The following is a 21,149-nucleotide window of genomic DNA, read 5'->3' as shown; positions in this document are numbered from 1 at the left end:
AGCTCTAGCTTGGCTTCTTGAACTAGTTAGGAACTTGTTTTTCATCTCATATCTCATCTTGTCCATTTATGACAAATAAAAAGTGTTTTTGTTTAAAACCTATGAATTATTTTAGATTGGCTATAAATCGTAACCGCTGTCTTCTGCTGCGCTACAATGTAGAGATTGTAGGCATGTGCTTTGTCAGATGCTGTGACATAGGGTTCAGCCAGGAGTTGATGGACAGTTGGAAGAGCTAATGAAATGGTAGAAGGGACATCTCAGCTTCAAGTGGTTTCAGATTTCACATCCTATGTCACACAGGCGCAAAACATTATACTACTGTGTACGTAGGAATCAGGGCTATCACTCAACGCAAGCATTTCGAAATACGGTGTCCACAGATCGATGTATAAGCAAAAATGTCAACCGAAACCAGTACCAGAACCCACAAAATCACCTAAACTGGGGACTTTACATTTAAGATTAATATGCCCAGTGTCCCAGGCCTCTGGAGAGGTTGTGAATTTATTTTGTCTTCTAGACATCAAGGGCTGATGGTTTCACAGACCAAGGTTATACACCTGTCATTGTATGTACAGAACAGTAGACTACTTTGATTCTAAAGAGAGGTTGCATTGCTATTTTTCCTGTGTAGAATTTCCTCATAAAATCCCTGATCAAGCCCACACCCTACAACTATCCATCACACGTCCAAACACTGTTAAACAATGCTAATCAGTAGTGGTACTAAACTTTAGTAGAACATAAATAAACACATTCTTTTAAAGAATACCTCCTACACCTGTATGTGGACAGACAAGCCCTGTGGTTTTGCAACCCCTGTGTGATTGAACAAAACACAATGCCTCTGAATACCATCTGACAGGGTATAGTAGGCGTTTGCTGGTTCCTTTGGACGGGTTTGAGGCAGGGCAACAATGAGAGGAAGTCCCTGCGAGACCCAGCCCTCCCCTGCCAGTGGAGAGGGAGGGGAAAGGGGGGGGACCCACAGGACCAGGATGGACCAGGAGGTTCCCTGCTATACTAAGGGCTGCATTCCAATAAAAAATGTGCTTCCTTTCCTCTGACCACCTTAGCGGATCTGAATGGATTGGATAGTCAAAGCAATATGCTGATAGCTCCCCCACCTAGCCTTCTAGGAGGGATAGGCAGGGTCATAGTATTTATTTCACCTATCCAGTCCTCTTAGATTGGAGGGAGAAAATCACAAAGGGCAGAGTGAAAGGAACAAGGGAGGGACTGAGTGTTGTGTTGAGCAGTGGCCCTGGTTCTCTATCTTATCAGAGCCTAGTGTTTCCACTGGACCTCTACAACCGACACAGGCCTGGACGGCCCATGCAGACACCACTGACCTGGCAGACACTGTGGAAACACTGAGGTTACAGTATTGACAAAGGGTCTGGAAAACCAGAGCATGTACACTCAGATATAAAAATAGTTGTTTTGCAGCACATAGAAACACTATTTATGTTATAACCGTTTTGTCTATTCAGTTTTATTAACACCATTCGGGGGTTTCGGCTCCAGCTTCGACATTCAGACCCAAGGTTGTAATTGGTTGTGTTGCGCTTGAAGAAACTGTCGCCTGTGGTTGCAGAGGTGGACTGGAGAAAAGGAGAAAAACTGCAATGTTTATAATTTTGGAAAAAAATGTAATACGAGATGGTAGCTGACTGTTCCGTTACAAAAGCAGGGACATGGAGATTGAGGGGGGGCTGGTTTAGGACTTGAAGGGGTGAATTTGTTTCTTCTCATTAATCAAACTTAAGGAAATTATGGGACAGGAAGTGATTACGGCAGCCCCGCTCCCGCCCCTCCAGGAGGAACTCTGTCCAGGACAGATAAGAGAGCCCCATTCCTAATTTTACGCAGAATAGCAGGAAATGTGACAGTGAAGTTTTCCGCTTCCACAAACAAGAGAGCAGCCAGCCCAGTTTTGGAGGGAATCCTGTGTGGCTGAGTTCCTCTGGGCTGACCTCTCTCACTCTGAGAGAGAGAGAGAGAGAGAGAGAGAGAGAGAGAGCGAGAGAGAGAGAGGGAAGAAAGAAAAGAAGCAGGGAAAGGTAAGGAGGGAGAGAGAAGGAAGGGATAGAGAGGGACAGACAGAGAGTGAGTGAGAGAAGAGGAAGAGTGAAGGAGGGATAGGCAGGAGGAAGAAAGAGAGAGACGTGAGGAAGCCAAGGAGAGCTACTGGATGCATAACATTCCCTCATCTTCTTCTCTGACAGTGCAGAGAAAGTTATGGCCGAAAACAACACCAATCTCTTTCTGGAAATACTTCAGTCATTTGATGTTGGTGAGTTTTTTCAACTCTCTCTCTCAATTCAATTTCAATTTAAGGGGATGTATTGGCATGGGAAACGTATGTTTACCTTGCCAAAAAGCAAGTGAAATAGATAATAAACAGAAGTGAAATAAACAATAAAAAATGAACAGTAAACATTACACTCACAAAAGTTCCAAAAGAAAACATTTCAAAATGTCATATTATGTCTCTCACTCTCTCAGCTGCTACTCTGCTCCTCTGTTGTGGTTTCTCTGTTGGCACTTCTCTGTTTTCACTGGAATGTATAGGTTTAATGATGATGAGAGTACTTGAATATTTTGTCAGGAAAAGAAAACATGCATTCAAAACGGCATTTATCAGACCTGACAAGTATTTAGACGCAAGGCAAGAACAGACCCATAAAATCAGCAATATTGCAAAGCTTCCTCTTGGTTAGTGTTTTTTCCTCCTTCCTCCCAAATGTCATTTCCATATGACTTCTTGTCTGCTTTTCCCTTTCCCAACAGAAGACAATGAAAAACTATGTAGAGGCAGCAGAGTACTTTTACACTTCATAAGACCTAACTGTATCCAAAGGCAATGGATTTGTTTTAGCTGGCAGTGGTCCACTGGGATTTGTCCTCTGTTCCTTTCTCTCTTTTCAGAGAGACACATATGGTGACCATAGTGTCTCGGGGAGCAAGTCAAAGACAACAAAATGTTGATCTTTATTTTGTGGGAAGGAGATGTAATCAGTTTTGTGTCTGAGGAGGACTTGGTCTCATAGTCACCATAGAGGAAGGACTGTGATTATTTGGTTGTGGTGTGCCATTTTAGCAGAGTTCTATTAGTTCATCATCATAACAACGTTGTTGATTTTAGGATAGTGACTTGTTGTGGGCTTGGCAGTACATATTTGGGCTGGTTCCAGATTGAAACCGTTCCCTCCACAGACTATAAACCACTTAACTTTTACTATTACTTTACTTTACAGTTTTAGTTTTTTAGTGTGGCAAATGTTTGTTTTTTTACATGCATGAAGGTATCTATTGAATGTCCAATGATGATGCTAGATGATAATGAGTTTTGAACAGGCCTTTTAATATACATCTCTTTGGTGTCCAAAAACTCTTACTCTATGTCTCCCTCAAACCAAGATATAACGAATGGCCCCTTCCCTCTCTTTCCTTCCCAGTCTCCCTGATCATAGCTTTCTGTGTGTCCATTGCGGTGGGAATCCTATTGGGGGTGCTGGTCTATGTTGTCCTGACCTGGATGTCCCGTCGCAGGGCCGGCTCGGGCAGTATCACCCGCCGGCCACCTCGCCCGTCCCGCACCTCCCCGCGCACCCGGCCTGGCTTCAATCGCAACAGCAGCTACGACCGGCGGAGCAACAACAGCCTGGTTAGCGCTGCCTTCAGCTTCCACCGCCAGGCCTCCTCCCCAGACCAGGCTGACCCTTTGGGTCGCAAACCCAGCTTCAGGGCGTCCACCTTTCACCCACTCCTCCAGTGCAGCCAGATCGCCCGGGAAGCTGAGGAGGGGAGCCAGACCACGTTGCCTCGCACTCCAACCCTGACCACTTCAGCTGGGTCAGCCCACCAAACCGCAGCCCAGGCTGCTGCCACCCCACCCAGGCCCGAGTTGTTCTGGAGCAGTAGTAGTCTGAGGGGGTTCCATGCCACACAGACCCCACCTCCTGCTTATGAGAGCATTATAAGGGCCTACCAGGAGACCTGCACCTGAGGAGGGGATGGATGTGTCCAGCCTGATAGTGGACTGACTGAGCCCAGGGTTGTCAATGGGTTTTCACAACAACTGGATATGTTTGACTTGAGGGGAAATAAATAGCCCTAATGCTAATATATGTTTCTATGTGTGTGTGTGTGTGTGTGTGTGTGTGTGTGAGTATGTGTGTGTCAGCTGTTTATTACTGTGTGTTTGTGAGCAAGAAAGAGATGTTTATTTTCAGATGAGACAGAGTATTTGTTGTACATGTGTGAATGTGTGTGTGAATGTGTGTGTGTCTAATGAGATTTATAAGATTGAGAACTCATGTTGATTTCCATCATGTACCAACCCAATCCACCCATGTAACTGGACTACTTTCTATTTGTGAGCTTGGACATGCAAAACTATATCGATAAACAATGTTTGCATGATCCAATGAGGGTTCCTCTCCAAGGTAATCTGCAAAATGTGTGTATGATTGTCATGGATCTGATTTATAAAATGGTCACTGTTTTGGTTGGAATTTACTGGACACAGATCACAACTTAACACAATAAAATGCTGAAAGAAATGGTAACGGGCTGTGTTCTGAGTATGAAACGTAATATCATCTGTACCAGAAACTTGTTATTTATGCCCTTATTTGGTGCCACTGCTATCCAGTGTCCAGTCTATAGGTTACACTTTTCTGGTGGGCAAAATGACAGATCTCTCACTGACTCCCTCTCACTGTTTCCTGAGGAAGGAATTATTTCACTGGGCTGAAATGTAAGAGGTCAGGGCATTAGGTGCCCAGTTATACAACCGCCAAAGAGACAGTCTACCACAGAAAAAGCATGATTACATTTCTTCAGCCCCATCCCGCGTTCATTTACTAAAAAAATGGTGGGGTAGTGGCTTTATTGATATTTGAATCCCAGATTGCCCATTTAAAGTGTAGGCCATCATTGTAAATAAGAATTTGTTCTTCAGTGACTTGCTTAGTTAAGTAAAGGTTCAATTCAAAGAAGAAAAAACACTTAAATTAGTGGATATTGACCAGCCACAGGAGGTTGGTGGCACATTCATTGCTGAGAACGGGCTTGGCTCGTGGTAATGACTGGAGCAGAATCAGTGGAATGGTATCAAATACATCAAACACATCATGGTTTCCAGGTGTTTGATGCCATTCCATTTGTTCCATTCCGACTATTATTATGAGCCGTCCTGCCCTCAGCAGCCTCCACTGTGACAGACCAGCAGAATAATATTTAAGTTTAGGCATAGGGGTCCAAATAAATGGGTGACTTCCAGAGTGGCGACGGGATCAATAAACCCATCAACTTCGGGACACACACACACACACACACACACACACACGGGACTTGAATGATGCAATTCATGTTACACTTTTAAATAACAAAACTGGCATTACATTAAAATGAACAAATTCCCCCTGTCATTTTACTAAATATAAACCTCAGAAACAGTTTAACACTGCATTTGGGAGGTATTTAATATTTTACATGCGTCAAATTTGCACGTGTCATATAATTAGGCACTCTCTTCATTATTTTGTTTAATCGTGTTTAATGAGCATTACGGTAGTTGGAGATCTGGAAAGAAATGTTTTATGCTTTGAGGTACTACGGTAAGTGACGTTTGTTACATGAGACTGGCGCTGTTTATTTTTTCACAACACAGCTGACAGGTTGGGGTTGTTGGAGAGGAAGCTCTCTATTAGCCCTTCAAAATACAGAAATTAAATCTTCGAAATAAGGTAAATTTGTATAATGTCTAGCAAACTACACCCATCACTTCAAGCCTGGTTACAAGTCTTACAATCTCATGTTTGTCTGTTACGCTACGTTAGCTAACTTCAGCTGTATAATTAACGTTACATTTTCCCAAGTTTTTTAGCTAGCTGGCTAGTTACTGTAGGTACACGTGACCCAAGTTGATCCGATAGCTCAATCATATCACAGACTGGATGTTTGTCTAATCAAAGAACTACGCATCGGCAAAATAAATGGTTGATCTTTCTAATGGGAACATTGCATTGGCTGGCTAGCAAGCTAACGTTAGCTAGTTTCATGTTAAAGTTGCCTACCAGAGCCAGGCACCTTGACTTGTCTATGATAGCTAGCTAGCTAACTAGACAACGGTAGCTTGCTGGCTAACCTGTCATGTACTTTGCGCCACGAGGCTATCACAACATCTAAACTGAAACTATGAATACATACATCAATGTAACTTTCACATACATTGATAAGGCTATTCAGGGTACTGTAGTTTAGTTTCTCTCAGCCATTTGCGGTAATAGTGCTGAAGCTATGTTTACTGGCTCTTTTGATGTCTCTGGGTGAATGTGTGTAGATAGAGGATGTCTGTGGCTGCACTCCGTCTGATACGCTGCAGGAGGCTGAGCAGCACCTCTGGCCCTGGTGTGAAGAAGGTGCTGCCGTGGAGGGACATCAGTATGTTATGGGACTGTTATGCTGTCCCCCTTCACAATCCACACTCAATAAGGAAATATGATCACTTATCAAATAGCTGATACACCCACATAATGTGTAATCATCTTGAATTCTTTAATATCCTTAGTTATTAAAAAAATAACATATTTGTCTTATGTTTTGATTTCAGGGAAAATTGCAAAGATGACCGGAGCTCTCATATTGGGGTAGGTGAAGATAACCACTTCACATATAAACACTCAGCCACACTAAGTTATTTTAGTTTGGGTTCATTGGGTATGGAGACCTATCTGCTCTAACTACTGTATATCTTGTCTATGGCTTCATTCGTCTCTCAGGGGTTGCATGTTTATCACATACGAGGTGGTTTCCTTGAACAAGGCGGTACGCATTGACACGCAGGCCATTCAGCAGGAAAAGCTCAAGTCCTACATCTACCTGTCAGCCACGCCCTCTAAAGAGCAGGAGAACCTTGGCACAGGTACAGTATGTAATTTACCTCACCTTTGCTTTGTGACAAGGCATCGTCATGTGCTCTCTGATAAAAATAGTTATCAGTACATACATGATATTCCACATAGAGAGGAAAAAGCAGTCCCAGCATTCCCTATCTGGTTTACAACCCAAAATGGAGGGTTTTTTGGAACACATTTGAATTCAAATCCAATTAATTTATATAGCCCTTCTTACATCAGCTGATATCTCAACGTGCTGTACAGAAATTCCCAAGACTTCCTCAATAGTCTACCCAACAAAAGGCCCACATGTGGTGCATGTTGTCACAGAAAATATTTTGGCTGAGTTTTCATTTATGAAGAGTTGTTGATGGGGTTTCTGCCAGGTCCAGGTGTCCAGCGACGACAGTCTTCCTTCCTCCCTCCCTCTGCTCTCCCTCCTGGGTACTGTAGCTCAGCCTGTCTGGTCCCTGCTCTCACTTCCACTGGTCAAGGCTGCTGTGAATGAAAACAGACCGTCCAGCCAAGACTGATAGGAAACGGTTTAGAGAAGCAGTAAACAGAAGCAAGCAACGACTGTCATTTTATAACCAGATTTACAGACTAAGAGCCTATTGTTTGGTCAATTTTACTAGAAAATGTGCTGGTAGATCAACCAGAGGTCCAGCCTGGAGCAGCATACATTTACAGCTTGGTACATAGTTAATTTGAGGTGTTAAAATAGTGTGTTATAACATGTTAATTATTGATCGTAACCAAACCCATGTATCTGTTTCAGGGCTCACATATAAGGCCAGGAGAGAACTTCATAAAGCAGCAAGGAGGTTTCTGGAAGTTTCCTCAAGGATTCTTCTGAGGCCTCTGGATGGTGAGAAAGATCCACTGAAAGTAGTTTCCTCCTACACAGCACTAAATTCACAACTGCAGTATTGTTTTTGTAATTTTTTAAATTTTTACTAAAGCTACAGCTGCATTTAGAAACCTACACACAATACTTTAGTTGTTGTATCACATGAATTTCAACTTCCTATTCTGCTAGTACTGGAAAGCAGAAGTCAGTGTTGTGATAGAAACATTAGAGTTCATCCTCCAAGCCTCGGGTAAAGCTCAGTTGGGGTATTTCAGACACACACGGATGGACGTCAGTAGGTTTGTTATTGAGACGTGTTAACTTCAGGAAACACCTGCCCTTCACTTCCTGGGTTTGAATGAAAGCTTTAGTGTGTGTCTTCATTCATGTACTTTTGTGTGTATTCTTATGCTTGAGTCATCATCAGTCACAGGTGTGGACTGAACCCCCCCCCCCCACCCCTCCTTAATGCTTTATAATGTGACAGACATTATGTAATTCAATTGTACAATGGGGATTGTACTACAGATTCTGCGTAGATTGTACATTCAAAACGGTTCTAACGTTAACCTTTTCTGACCTTACTGTTTGACACTTGATAGCTGCCCCGGCTGCCCGGCCGATGATAACAGCAGGTCTGCAGTCTCATTGCTGTAGTACAGTAGTAGAATAATGATTGATGGTATTAGGTGGTAGATTGTCTTTGTTTGTACTGTAGATGATATTGGACCCTTGGTAGTTTAGGTGTAGTTCTTAAATGTATTTCAAATTAAATATATTATGTAAGAAATGCTTGTAAAAATATCCATATTTTCATCATAAAAGTCTAAATTGTAACTGTGTGTCAGAGCACCTGAGTCATATGGATGCGGACCCCCATGAGGTGGCGCTGTGGGTCCTGTTGAAGAGGGCTTGTTCAGCCAATAGGACCAGCAGACTTTCAGCTGTACAGGAGCTGGCCCAGAACCACCACTGGCATGGTGAGACATCACCACTTTCAACCTGTAAATGTGAAATGTGTACTAGTGAACGGTGATAGTGTTTGATAGGGATTGGTCCGTTACCCCTGTCCATCACAGACTACCAGTACCAGACAGCTGCGCAGGCTATAGACCAGAGGACGGCATTGGGTCTGGCCCGCACCTCTCAAGTGGACCAACGCTTCTTCCTGACCCCGCCTGTCCTGCCTTGGGTGGAAGATGTAGGTATCTGTCACCGATGGGGATTAAAATGATTGTGTATCAAATCTAATTTTATGAATGTTCTGTGTATGTTTTAATGTGAGTGTGTTTGTTTGGCCCTCTGCTTAGAGGTTGTCTGTAGAAGACGGTCTGAGGCAGCTGCTGGCATCTCTCCCCCAGTCTGAGGTGGACCAGTGTGTCCAGTACTTCACCTCACTTGCCCTGAGGGAGAGTACCCAGTCCCTGGCTGCACAGAGGGTAAGAGATGCTCACACACATATTTAGACATATACTCACTCAAACACAATGTTAGGTAGATAACTGGATCTCTCTGTTTTAGGGGGGTCTGTGGTGTTTTGGTGGGAATGGACTGCCCTATGCCCAAAGCCTCACTTCTGTCCCCTCTGAGAAGGTTGAGTCCTTCTGTCTACAGGCTCTAGTGCAGCACTCCAAGGTTATGTAACATTTTGCTTTAACCACCTGTAACTCAAGTATACATTTTGTCAAGGGACTTTTGAAAAACATTGTTAGCCTTTATTGTCTAGATGCTTGAACATCTTTTTCATCATACCTTGTAACTCACCATAACAGACCCTCAAGGTTTTCATATCATAGTGTCAACGACTGTATCCTATCAGGGGATTTTAAGAGCATATAAATGCATTCTAACACCTGTATGTCTGTTCTCCAGGTCCAGAGTCACTGCGACCACATCGTGGCCAATGGGGGCCTGCAGCTCCTTCAGAGGGTCTACCAGCTCCGCAGAGACTCCCCGAAGATCCAGAGAAACATTGTACGCATCATCGGCAACCTGGCTCTCAACGACAGCGTGCACCAAGCCATAGTACAGTCAGGTGGGTGCTAGCTCTCCCCTCAGTGTGTCAGGTGAGTGCGAGTTATCCTCTGTGTGTCAGGTAGGTGCTAGCTCTCTGCTCAGTGTTAGGTGGGTCGAGCCTTCTGCTCAGTGTGTCAGGCGGGTGCTAGCTCTCCGCTCAGTGTGTCAAGCGGGTGCTAGCTCTCCGCTCAGTGTGTCAGGCGGGTGCTAGCTCTCCGCTCAGTGTGTCAGGCGGGTGGATTTTGTTCTATCGGATTTTGTTCTGTTACTAGTTCCATCATATGTGATGTTCTGTTACCTTGCAGGTTGGGTGCCAGTGCTAGCAGAGATGATGCAGTCTCCACACATCATACAGGCGTCCCATGCTGCTCGGGCTCTGGCCAACCTGGACAGGGAGACGGTCAAGGAGAAGTACCAGGATGGAGTCTACGTGTTACATCCCCAGTGCCGAACCAGGTACACATCATTCATCATGACTAAGAATGTTTCCATCCACAGTTTATGTGAGTAAAGTCATACCGCATTAAAAAAAATTAAAGACACGACAGCTATGATGGAAACAGGAAGTTTTGGTACAATTTTATGAATGCAGACAAATCATTTGTTTGTTCAACATGGTAGGATCTTTTTGTGTCTGTAAAATGTATTATGCAAGAAATGAAGGTGAAAACGCCTTTATGCTCAAATATTGATATGATAACCATCATATCGAAGTAAACTTGGCATCAAGCATAATACACTATATATACAAAAGTATGTGTGTGGATTCGGCTATTTCAGCCACACTCGTTGCTGATAGGTGTATAAAATCAAGCACGCAGCCATGCCTTACTGAAGAGCTCAGTGACTTTCAACGTGGCACCATCATAGGATGCCATCTTTCCAACAGGTCAGTTCATCACATTTCTGCCCTGCAAGAGCTGCCCCGGTCAACTGTAAGTGCTGTTATTGTGAAGTGGAAAGGCCACACAAGGTTCACAGAGCGGGACCGTTGAGTGCTGAAGTACACTGCACGTAAAAAATCGTCTGTCCTCAGGTTGCAACACTCACTACCGTGTTCCAAACTGCTTCTGGAAGCAACGTCAGCACAATACCTTTTCGTCTGTAGCTTCATTTCCATAGCAAAGCATCCGCACACAAGACTAAGATCACCATGCTCAATTCCAAGCGTAGTCTGGAGTGGTGTAATGTTCGCTGCCATTGGACTCTGGAGCAGTGGAAATGCGTTCTCTGGAGCGATGAATCATGTTTCACCATCTCGCAGTCTTACGAACAAATCTGTATTTGGCGGATACCAGGAGAACGCTACCTGCCCCAATGCATAGTGCCAACTGTACAGTTTGGTGGAGGAGGAATAATGGTCTGGAGCTGTTTTTCATGTTTAAGGCTAGGCCCCTTAGTTCCAGTGAAGGGAAATCTTAATGCTACAGCATACAATAACATTCTAGACGATTCTGTGCTTCCAACAATGTGCCAACAGTTTGGGGAAGGCCCTATCCTGTTTCAGCATGACAATGCCCCTGTGCACAAAGTGAGGGGCAAATGTTTTGTCGAGATGGATGTGGAAGATCTTTTTTTTTTGTATTATAAAAAAAATGAAAACCCCTTTTTCTCCCCAATTTCGTTGTATCCAATTGGTAGTTACAGTCTTGTCTTATCACTGCAACTCCTGTATGGACTCGGGAGAGGCAAAGGTCGAGAGCCGTGCGTCCTCTGAAACACAACCCAACCAAGCCGCACTGCTTCTTGACACAATGCCCACTTAACCTGGAAGCCAGCCGCACCAATGTGTTGGAGGAAACGCAGCCCGGCCTGCCACAAGGAGTCGCTAGAGCACAATGAGACAAGGAAATTCCAGCCGGCCAAACCCTCTCCTAACCTGGACGACGCTGGGCCAATTGTGCACCGCCCCATGGGTCTCCTGGTCGCGGCCGGCTGTGACACAGCTTGTGATCGAACCCAGGTCTGTAGTGACGCCTCGAGCACTGCGATGCTGTGCCTTAGACCGCTGTGCTAGTCGGGAGGTCACACGCACTGATTTTTATCTACAAAAAGAGACTCCCCACTGGTGGGAAAATTTGCAAATCAAATTTTATTTGTCACATGCACCGAATTCAACAGGTGTAGTAGCCCTTACAGTGAAATTCTTACTTACATTTTCTTTATGCAGATTCTAGATTATTCACATTAAACTGTCACCAATTTGATGGAAATCTAGCTACTGTCAAAGAATTTAAGGTACCATATTCACACAACCACTCCCTATTTGTTTTTTATGCATTCTGTCTCCAGCCAGCCAATCAAAGCGGATGTTCTCTTTGTACACGGGCTCCTGGGGGCGGCCTTTAAGACGTGGCGGCAGAAGGACTGTGACCCTACAGAGGAGGAGAAGGCAGCGGGTGTCAGCGAGGACTACACAGAGTGCTGGCCCAAGGTAAACCTGGTAGAGGGTGGTTTATTACGTGTCACTGTAATACTCATGACTTTACCACCAGATGGGAGAATATGTTGGCTTTGCTGATATAGTCACCGTAGCCAATGTAGAATGTATGTTTGAGTCATATGATGCTAAATCTGCTCACCAATGTCCTCTCTCCCTTTTTGACTGGTTCTTTCTCTCCCCTCCCCATTGGTCAGTCGTGGTTGGCTGCAGACTGCCCCAACCTGAGGGTTCTATCTGTGGAGTATGACACTCACCTAAGTGACTGGAGAGCCAAGTGTCCTGTTGAAAACCAGAGGTGTGTGTCTCTTCTTTCCTCTACTTCCTTAGTGTGACCATATTACTGTATCATTCAGACATTATTGGTGACAACTCCACTGATACTGTTGTATGCCTGTGCCCTTAGGATGTCTCTGGCCTATAGGAGTCGAGAGCTGCTGAAGAAGCTAAAGTCTGCAGGAGTAGGAGACAGGCCTGTGGTCTGGGTTTCACATAGCATGGGAGGTAAGCTATCTTTCACTATTTAGCAAAAAATGGACAAAAACCTGTTAGGAAATTATAGAGAATTCAAAACTAACAGGTTTGCTGGTGAAGAAGATGCTGCTGGATGCGTCGAGGGACCCAGACATGAAAGAACTGATGAAGAACACCAAGGGTGTCATGTTCTACAGTGTGCCCCACCATGGCACCTTCATGGCAGAGTACTCTGTCAACGTCAGATACCTCCTCTTCCCCTCCGTAGAGGTCCGGGAGCTCTGCAGAGGTATGGACAGAAGTAATGGACAGAAGTAATTTGGGATTATTCTGGAGGTCAGGTTAGAGAGAACGATTCTTAACAGCAGTTTTAGATAGTAATAACCTCCCATTGCATCTGTGTTACAGATAACAAACATACTCCTGTTTATGGTGTTATTGCATCATTGTCCATACGTATTCCCAGACTCTCCAGCGCTGCGTGACCTGAATGTCAACTTCCTGAACATGGCCAAGGACAGGGAGTTCAATGTGCTGAGCTTTGCAGAGACTATGCCCACCACCATCGGCCCCATGATCAAGATACTGGTGGTTCCAACGCAGTCAGCAGGTAGGCCACTGTTATTTAATGCATTCTGTAGAACGTAGCCACCGTAGACCCATATCTAAAATGTATCTATGAATTCAGGTTTTTTCTTTCAATTCAAATTCTTGAACTTTTGAACTTCTTCCATGTGTATCTCTTAACTCTGAGACTACTCTGGTTTCAGATCTGGGCATTGGGGACCTGGTCCAGGTGGATGTGGATCACCTCAATATCTGCAAGCCTGAGAAGAAAGACTCGTTCCTCTACAAGCGCAGCCTACAGTTCATCCAGGATGCACTGAAGGGCTACACCAGCCACTGACATGTCAACAGCCGTTTTGATGCTTGAATTGGAAGACTAAAGAGTACTGGCGCACAGAACTGTCTCTCTTTGTTGCACATTTAAAGAAATGTGTTTACAAAAAAATATAAATTTTATGTATGTATGAAGGATTTATGAAAACATATTAATTTGGTTTATTATAGAAAATGGTGCTCCACTTGTTCTCCAGCTAGATATCACCTAGCACTTATGAAGCAGATGAGTTTTATTTAAAGGATTTAAAAAATGATCTCGACCATGTTTACAGGTAGTTTAAAGCTGTAAAAAAGACAGTATATTGACTTTTCTAGTTCTTCTTCCCCTTTGTCCTTGATCCTGGTCAAGTAGACATTTTAACATTTCATGTGTACTGCACTTACTGTACTTTAACCAAAAGACACTGTACTACCCTGCAACTCATTCATTGATTACACAGTATGAATTCGGGGCTTGAGTGGGTGTGCTTAAGGTCGACTTATTTTATTTCATTTTAGTTAACTTAAGAGCTGTAAGTGTATATATATATATATATATATTAAAACTTAAAGCATTGCCTTGTTACTGTATGTACCATACTGTATTATTTCCTCAAGCCTTACCTCAGATACACATGAAATCTTTTTAAGACTGGTTGATATGTGTATTTTGTTGAACTGGAACCTGGCCACGTGATGCTCACTAACTCCATTGTATTGCTAATTAAGACTTAACTTGTATTTATCAATGTAACAAGAAGTCATGCATATGGCTCATTTACATTTGAACTTTTGTTTTACTTGAAATGTAGTGTCAACAAATCCTGAGCATTGACAGACATGTCCATGTCAAATCAACTAAATGTGCAAAATAAAAAGCAGTAATGGTAAGAAAATATATGTTATGCCATTGATGGCAGGTTTTGAACAATTGATTTGAATCATAAGCTTTGAACTTTCACTCCACCTAACCCAGTGGTTCCCAAACTTTTTATAGTCCCCCGTACCCCTTCAAACATTCAACCTCCAGCTGCGTACCCAGTCTAGCATCAGGGTCAGCGCACTCTCAAATGTTGTTTTTTTGCCATCATTGTAAGCCTGCCACACACACTACCTATATTAAACATAAGAATGAGTGTGAGTTTTCGTCACAACCTGGCTCGTGGGAAGCGACAAAGAGCCCTTATAGGACCAGGTCACAAATAATAATATAATAATAATCAATAATTTTGCTCTTTAATTAGCCATTTTACATAACTTTATTTGTTCATCGGAAATTATGAATAACTCATCACAAGTTAATAACTCTGCAATGTTGGGTTGTATTGGAGAGAGTCACAGTCTTAAATCATTTTCCACACACAGTCTGTGCCTGTATTTAGTTTCCATGCTAGTGAAGGCCGAGAATCCACTCACGGGTACGTGGTCGCAAAGGGCATCAGTGTCTAAACAGTGCGATTTGCCAAGAAGGAAACTCTGAGCGCAGCCCAATCCAGAAATCTGGCAGTGGCTTCTGATTAAATTCATTTTTCACAGAACCGCTTGTTGCAATTTCGATGAGGCTCTCTTGTTCAGATATCAATAAGTGGACTGGAGGCAGGGCATGAAAGGGATAACGAACCCAGTTGTTTGTGTCATCCGTTTCGGGAAAGTACTTATCGCACTATATCCCATTTGACATTGTCCGTAAGCTTGAGTTCATTTGCACACAAAAAACATACAATGATGGAAAGACCTGTGTGTTGTCCTTGTTAATGCAGACAGAGAAGAGCTCCAACTTCTTAACCATTACCTCAATTTTGTCCCGCACAGTGCATAGTTGGGCAGTCCCTGTAATCCTAGATTCAGATGATTCAGGCGAGAAAAAACATCACCCAGATAGGCCAGTCGTGTGAGAAATCATCATGCAAGTGGTCAGACAAGTAAAAATGAAGGTCAGTAAAGAAAACTTGGGTAAGCTCGTCTCTCAATTTAAAAAAAAAACGTGTCAATACTTTCCCCCTTGATAACTAGCGCACTTCTTGCTGTATGTTGTGAAAGCGTTCATGGTCGCTGCCCATATCATTGCATAGTGCAGAAAATACACGAGAGTTAAGGGGCCTTGCTTTAACAAAGTTAACAATTTTCACAGTAGTGTCCAAAACGTATTTCATGCTGTCAGGCAGCAAAAAGCCTCTCGATGGATGCTGCAGTGTACCCAAGTGGCGTCGGGAGCAACTGCTTGCACGCGTGTTATCACTCCACTATCAATCAATCAATCAAATTTATTTTATATAGCCCTTCGTACATCAGCTGATATCTCAAAGTGCTGTACAGAAACCCAGCCTAAAACCCCAAACAGCAAGCAATGCAGGTGAAGAAGCACGGTGGCTAGGAAAAACTCCCTAGAAAGGCCAAAACCTAGGAAGAAACCTAGAGAGGAACCAGGCTATGTGGGGTGGCCAGTCCTCTTCTGGCTGTGCCGGGTGGAGATTATAACAAAACATGGTCAAGATGTTCAAATGTTCATAAATGACCAGCATGGTCGAATAATAATAAGGCAGAATAGTTGAAACTGGAGCAGCAGCACAGTCAGGTGGACTGGGGACAGCAAAGAGTCATCATGTCAGGTATTCCTGGGGCATGGTCCTAGGGCTCAGGTCCTCCGAGAGAGAGAAAGAAAGAGAGAATTAGAGAGAGCATATGTGGGATGGCCAGTCCTCTTCTGGCTGTGCCGGGTGGAGATTATAACAGAACATGGCCAAGATGTTCAAATGTTCATAAATGATCAGCATGGTTGAATAATAATAAGGCAGAACAGTTGAAACTGGAGCAGCAGCACAGCCAGGTGGACTGGGGACAGCAAGGAGTCATCATGTCAGGTAGTCCTGGGGCATGGTCCTAGGGCTCAGGTCCTCCGAGAGAGAGAAAGAGAGAAGGAGAGAATTAGAGAACGCACACTTAGATTCACACAGGACACCGAATAGGACAGGAGAAGTACTCCAGATATAACAAACTGACCCTAGCCCCCCGACACATAAACTACTGCAGCATAAATACTGGAGGCTGAGACAGGAGGGGTCAGGAGACACTGTGGCCCACTCCGAGGACACCCCCGGACAGGGCCAAACAGGAAGGATATAACCCCACCCACTTTGCCAAAGCACAGCCCCCACACCACTAGAGGGATATCTTCAACCACCAACATACCATCCTGAGACAAGGCTGAGTATAGCCCACAAAGACCTCCGCCACTATGTCTCCTTGTCATGGCTTTTGCACCATCAGTACAGATACCAACACATCAACCACCAAAGTCCATTTGATGTCACAAAGCTGTCCAGAACTTTAAAAATATAATCTCCTGTTGTCCTGGTTTTCAGAAGAGGATGTCTTCCTTAATTGACCTCCAATAAACGTAACGGACATATACCAGGAGCTGTGCCAGGCCCAACATGTATGTTGACTCATCCAGCTGTAACGAATAGAATTCACTGGCTTGTAGGTGAAGCAGTAATTGTTTCAAAACATCTGCATGTCACTGATGCGTCGTGAAACAGTGATGTTTGATGAAGAGACTGTCTGTATAGTTTTTTTTTGTGCCTTTCCCCCTAGCATTGTCCCAACCATAGCCCTTCTTATTAATGGTATCTGTTGCTTTTATACATGTCTTACTACTCGAAAGTCGTCTTAATTCGCGTTCAAAAAACTAATGTGGCTTATTTTTCAAATTGACATGTTTTGTTTCCAAATGTCTGCGCAAGAGTGAAGGTTTCATCAAGTTGTGAGATAGTACTTTTGCGCATATAACACACTGTGGCTGAGGAAAGGCACTACTTCCAATATAAGTGAACCCCAAATCAATGTAGTTCTCATCATATTTGCTCATCGATGGTCCAAGGGGGGGCAGTAGCTCTTCTGCTGCATCACATTCACAACTGGAGGTTGAATGTTTGAAGGTGTCCATGCTAGCTGGGCTAAAAACAAATGTAGAATTACTGATGCTAAGCATTGGATGTGCTCGTGGAAGCAGAACTACCTGTCGTCGACAGGTGCAGGTGTAGTACTGCTGGTAGTAGCAGTACTAACGTTATCAGTAGAGCTGTATGTGTCTATGGACCCGTGCATTAGTTTTTTAAAACAATTTATCAATTTTCGAGCAAACTAAATGAGCAGCAGCTACGCTTGGATACATACCGGACCGTTAGTGGAATTCCCCTGAGAGAGAAACGTTTACTGTGATTGGATGTTAATTATTTGACTAGGCTACCTGTATTTGACATTGTGTTGTCATTTCGATGAACACCAGATGGTTTAATGAAACGAGTGAAACGAGGTTGCTCAGGGGAGAAAAACTTTGAAAATGTGAATATATATATATATATATATATATATTAAAAAAAATGTAAATCACATTTTCATTTTTGCATACCGCAGTTTGGGAATACCTGGCCTAACCTTTATACCTCATCAGACACCATACATCCCACAATGCCTTTCGCGTTAAGGCATTTTATACTTGTTAACAACGCAGCCAGCCATCAACACTGTTGAGCAAACAAGCTCCGTAAGTACAGAATAATACACCGATTAGCTATTTATCGCCACAAAATGACAATCAGCAAAGAGCTGATCTATTCTAGCCTGAATTTTCGCAAATTAGCAGGCTTTGAGATTGTGACGGAAACATGTCAGACTGAGCATTTCGAAGTGTAGCAAACTAGGCTAACTAGCTATTCAGCAATGATGCTAATAACGCCAGCTAACGTTACCTAGTCCTTACTTTGCTCCTCTTTGTCTCACTTTAATATTAGTAAATTACCTCTGCAGTGAGAAGCTACAGTTCAGTTAATTACTTTTAGAATGTGTCATACGTCAAGGTGCATGTCACATTGTGTTGGTGTTCACGCCTATATTTTGTTTGCTTTTTTCCAGGTTTTGGAGACTGGTGTTTGGAATCTAACATTATCATGGTCAACGTACTAAAGGGTGTTCTTGTCGAGTGGTATGCATGCACAAAGCCTATCATATTTTATGATTATCAAACTGAAATCAATCAAGCTAATCACATGAATCATGCAGAAAATCCAGCCTGTCTGCTATACTGTACCAGCTATGATAATCAGATGTTTCAGGAGAAAATCACAGGTTTCATATCTTCTTTCCCCACTACTTGAAACAGTGACCCTGCCATGAAGCAGTTCCTACTGTACCTAGATGAGACATCTGCCCTGGGAAAGAAGTTTATCATCCAGGACCTTGACGACACCCATGTTTTCATTCTGGCTGAGGTGGTCCACATACTCCAGGAGAGAGTTGGGGAGCTAATGGATCAGAACTCCTTCCCCATCACTCAGAAATAAAGAAGGAAGTAGATGCTTCAGCAATATAACAAATTATATTCTTCACAAACATTGAACTGTCTGTTTGGGGATATTTGTTCTGTGAAATATTTGTATTTATAGGTATGAGCCTTTATTCTGCATGCCAGCTGTCCATGTATTTCCCCCCAGTTATGTGGAGTAATTCAAGGAATTTATTTTTAAATAAGAAACGTTTATTTGTTTTTCATCCAAACTGGTGCAAATATAAGTTTAGTTAAGTGTGTTGTCTTGATCATGCTTTAAAATGAGACTGGTGGTGATTAGCCTACACTGCAAACTTGCGAATGACCAGTGTTTAAGCCCACTTTAATTCACCTACACAATATGGTGTATATTCATAACTTTTGGATGGCTTAAATTAGATGTAATAAACTTTTGTACCTGTCTCAATTAGCTTTAAAATGTGTTTTATTATACATTTCCTTCACTCTTTTCTTGTCTATGATTAGGTTTCTTGGGTTTTTACGGTAAAGCCAGCCAATTGTTATATTGCACTGTAAGCTTTGAAGATGTAATCAGTGAGGATGGAAATATACCCAGTCTCTTTGTTTTTATTGTGAACAGGGAAGAAAGAGACATGATTTTGTCCATGCAACAACCAGTACAGAAACGACCATCATAATCACGCTTGCGCATGCGCCTCCCACCCACCCAAATTTGGCGACAGCTGAGCTAGCTAGCGGTAACTGTCGTTTGCTAACATCATGGATGAGTTTCAGACTGGAGAAGAGGTTAGCTAGATGTTCAAAATTGCTAATTAATATATCCACCTAATTAATGTAACATTTGTTTAAATGTAAGGCTATTTGAAGACGCATGTTAGCAATGTTAGGTAGCTAGCTAACGTTACTGTTGTTCCCCAGTTACTATAACTGTTCTGCACGCCTTTGTCTTTTTATCCTGCCAGACTGCCTTTGTCGTTGACGAAGTGAGCACTATCATCAAAGAGGTACTTTTAGCCAAGTGAGAAGTTAGCTAATGGTTGCATTGGTAGGAGACATTCATGTTCAGCAAAGTCGCCTAGCTATTTGCTACATTGCAACAACTCATCACCCCGCTGCCTGTTGCTAAGGACATCATGTCGGGATTACGTTGGTTGCTAGCCACATCAATATGAGTAATGCAACTAATGTGGGCTGTGACACGTCTGTATTCATTTGTATTTTCTCTGGATAGTCAGTAATTTCAGAAACTAAGCCTGTTCCTCTTTTTTATGTATTTTCAGTCAGTAGAAGGAGCCATAGGAGGAAATGCCTATCAACATAGCAGAGTGAACCAATGGACCACCAATGTAGTGGAGCAGTCCCTGAGTCAACTTAGCAAACTGGGCAAGCCTTTCAAGTACATTGGTATGTAGCCCTGAATGCAAGGAAAGGAAAAGTGTTTGGCTGGGCTATATCAGGCCGTCATTGTAAATAAGATTTTGTTCTTAACTGACTTCAAGTTCAATAAAAAATAAATAAAAAATAAAGCCGCATCAGTGTTGGGGGGAGGCACATATAATTGAAATCAGTTACTTTATTTCCTGCACTAAAATATACCATCACCACTTTTGTTGATGGATCATCCTATACAATGATCATACTTACATTCCACATTGAGATGGATTTGTGTGTTATTGCTGAAAGGGGTCATTTAACTGTTGTTTCTCTTTCTCCACAGTGACCTGTGTTATCATGCAGAAAAACGGGGCAGGTCTACAGACAGCCAGCTCATGCTTCTGGGATAACACCACTGATGGTGAGAATCTCTCTCACAATCTCTACAACCAGATTATATGAGATCGTCTAGAGATGGAGAGTCTGTCATTGATCCCACCTAACCTTCTCTTCCAGGAAGCTGTACAGTGAGGTGGGAGAATAAATCCATGTACTGCATCGTCAGTGTCTTCGGCCTGGCCATCTGAATCTACCGCCTGCACTCAATTACACTACATGAATGAACGTTGGTTTTTCCATTCCGTCCAAACTGATTGTTAGCATAAAGCCCAATATTATACCCTGATGACAGCTCGTCTGTCAAAACGTTGGTTATTCAATTATTGCATCTAAGCTCCTAGAGTGTGCGGCTCTTTTTTTCATAAAGCCCACCATACCAAAGTATTTCTACTGCTAAAAGACTTTTGTGCATCTTGTTTGTTTAGATTTTACGAGGACCAATTTGTCATGTTAGGATTTGTTAGTGACGTTTCAATAAATGTTTTCAGTCATTGC

At 43.0% G+C, this 21,149-nt stretch overlaps 4 protein-coding genes across 4 annotated transcripts; all 4 read left to right on the top strand.

Annotated features, from left to right (window-relative positions):
- The first annotated feature begins 1,773 nt into the window (after positions 1 to 1,773).
- Positions 1,774 to 4,577, top strand: myct1a (myc target 1a). Its single transcript, XM_021600772.3, has 2 exons — positions 1,774 to 2,299; positions 3,465 to 4,577. Exons 1-2 carry the CDS (start codon positions 2,245 to 2,247, stop codon positions 4,013 to 4,015), a joined length of 606 nt encoding a protein of 201 aa, XP_021456447.1. The 5' UTR covers positions 1,774 to 2,244; the 3' UTR covers positions 4,016 to 4,577.
- A 1,066-nt stretch (positions 4,578 to 5,643) lies between these two features.
- serac1 (serine active site containing 1) lies at positions 5,644 to 14,471 on the top strand. The gene is made up of 17 exons (XM_021600773.3): positions 5,644 to 5,759; positions 6,356 to 6,456; positions 6,626 to 6,662; positions 6,795 to 6,937; positions 7,690 to 7,779; positions 8,610 to 8,741; positions 8,841 to 8,962; positions 9,072 to 9,200; positions 9,283 to 9,396; positions 9,634 to 9,796; positions 10,083 to 10,233; positions 12,070 to 12,211; positions 12,415 to 12,515; positions 12,624 to 12,721; positions 12,798 to 12,980; positions 13,158 to 13,301; positions 13,462 to 14,471. The coding sequence occupies exons 2-17, from the start codon at positions 6,363 to 6,365 to the stop codon at positions 13,596 to 13,598; spliced, it is 1,980 nt and encodes a 659-aa protein (XP_021456448.2). The 5' UTR covers positions 5,644 to 5,759; positions 6,356 to 6,362; the 3' UTR covers positions 13,599 to 14,471.
- A 3,596-nt stretch (positions 14,472 to 18,067) lies between these two features.
- gtf2h5 (general transcription factor IIH subunit 5) lies at positions 18,068 to 19,470 on the top strand. The gene is given in 3 exon segments (NM_001160561.1): positions 18,068 to 18,119; positions 18,488 to 18,557; positions 18,735 to 19,470. Coding segments are annotated over 2 exon segments (216 nt in total). The 5' UTR covers positions 18,068 to 18,119; positions 18,488 to 18,522; the 3' UTR covers positions 18,916 to 19,470.
- Positions 19,471 to 19,491: 21 nt separating this feature from the next.
- Positions 19,492 to 21,148, top strand: dynlt1b (dynein light chain Tctex-type 1b). Its single transcript, NM_001165233.1, is given in 5 exon segments — positions 19,492 to 19,667; positions 19,844 to 19,885; positions 20,162 to 20,285; positions 20,599 to 20,676; positions 20,772 to 21,148. Coding segments are annotated over 5 exon segments (342 nt in total). The 5' UTR covers positions 19,492 to 19,640; the 3' UTR covers positions 20,843 to 21,148.
- Position 21,149: the final 1 nt, after the last annotated feature.

Source organism: Oncorhynchus mykiss, chromosome 4 (assembly GCF_057628025.1).
Source record: "Oncorhynchus mykiss isolate SJ-2025 chromosome 4, ASM5762802v1, whole genome shotgun sequence".
NCBI lineage: Eukaryota > Metazoa > Chordata > Actinopteri > Salmoniformes > Salmonidae > Oncorhynchus > Oncorhynchus mykiss.
Note: the sequence above shows the minus strand (reverse complement) of the source record. Positions and strands in the feature narration are given on the sequence as shown.

Bases quoted from the DNA above. Each gene is read 5' to 3' on its own strand.
- serac1 (XM_021600773.3), top strand. From the start codon at position 6,363: ATGTCTGTGGCTGCACTCCGTCTGATACGCTGCAGGAGGCTGAGCAGC. The intron at 12,981-13,157 runs GTATGGACAGAA...ACGTATTCCCAG, and splicing joins GGTCCGGGAGCTCTGCAGAG to ACTCTCCAGCGCTGCGTGAC. The intron at 13,302-13,461 runs GTAGGCCACTGT...CTCTGGTTTCAG, and splicing joins GGTTCCAACGCAGTCAGCAG to ATCTGGGCATTGGGGACCTG.
- myct1a (XM_021600772.3), top strand. From the start codon at position 2,245: ATGGCCGAAAACAACACCAATCTCTTTCTGGAAATACTTCAGTCATTT. The intron at 2,300-3,464 runs GTGAGTTTTTTC...TTTCCTTCCCAG, and splicing joins ACTTCAGTCATTTGATGTTG to TCTCCCTGATCATAGCTTTC.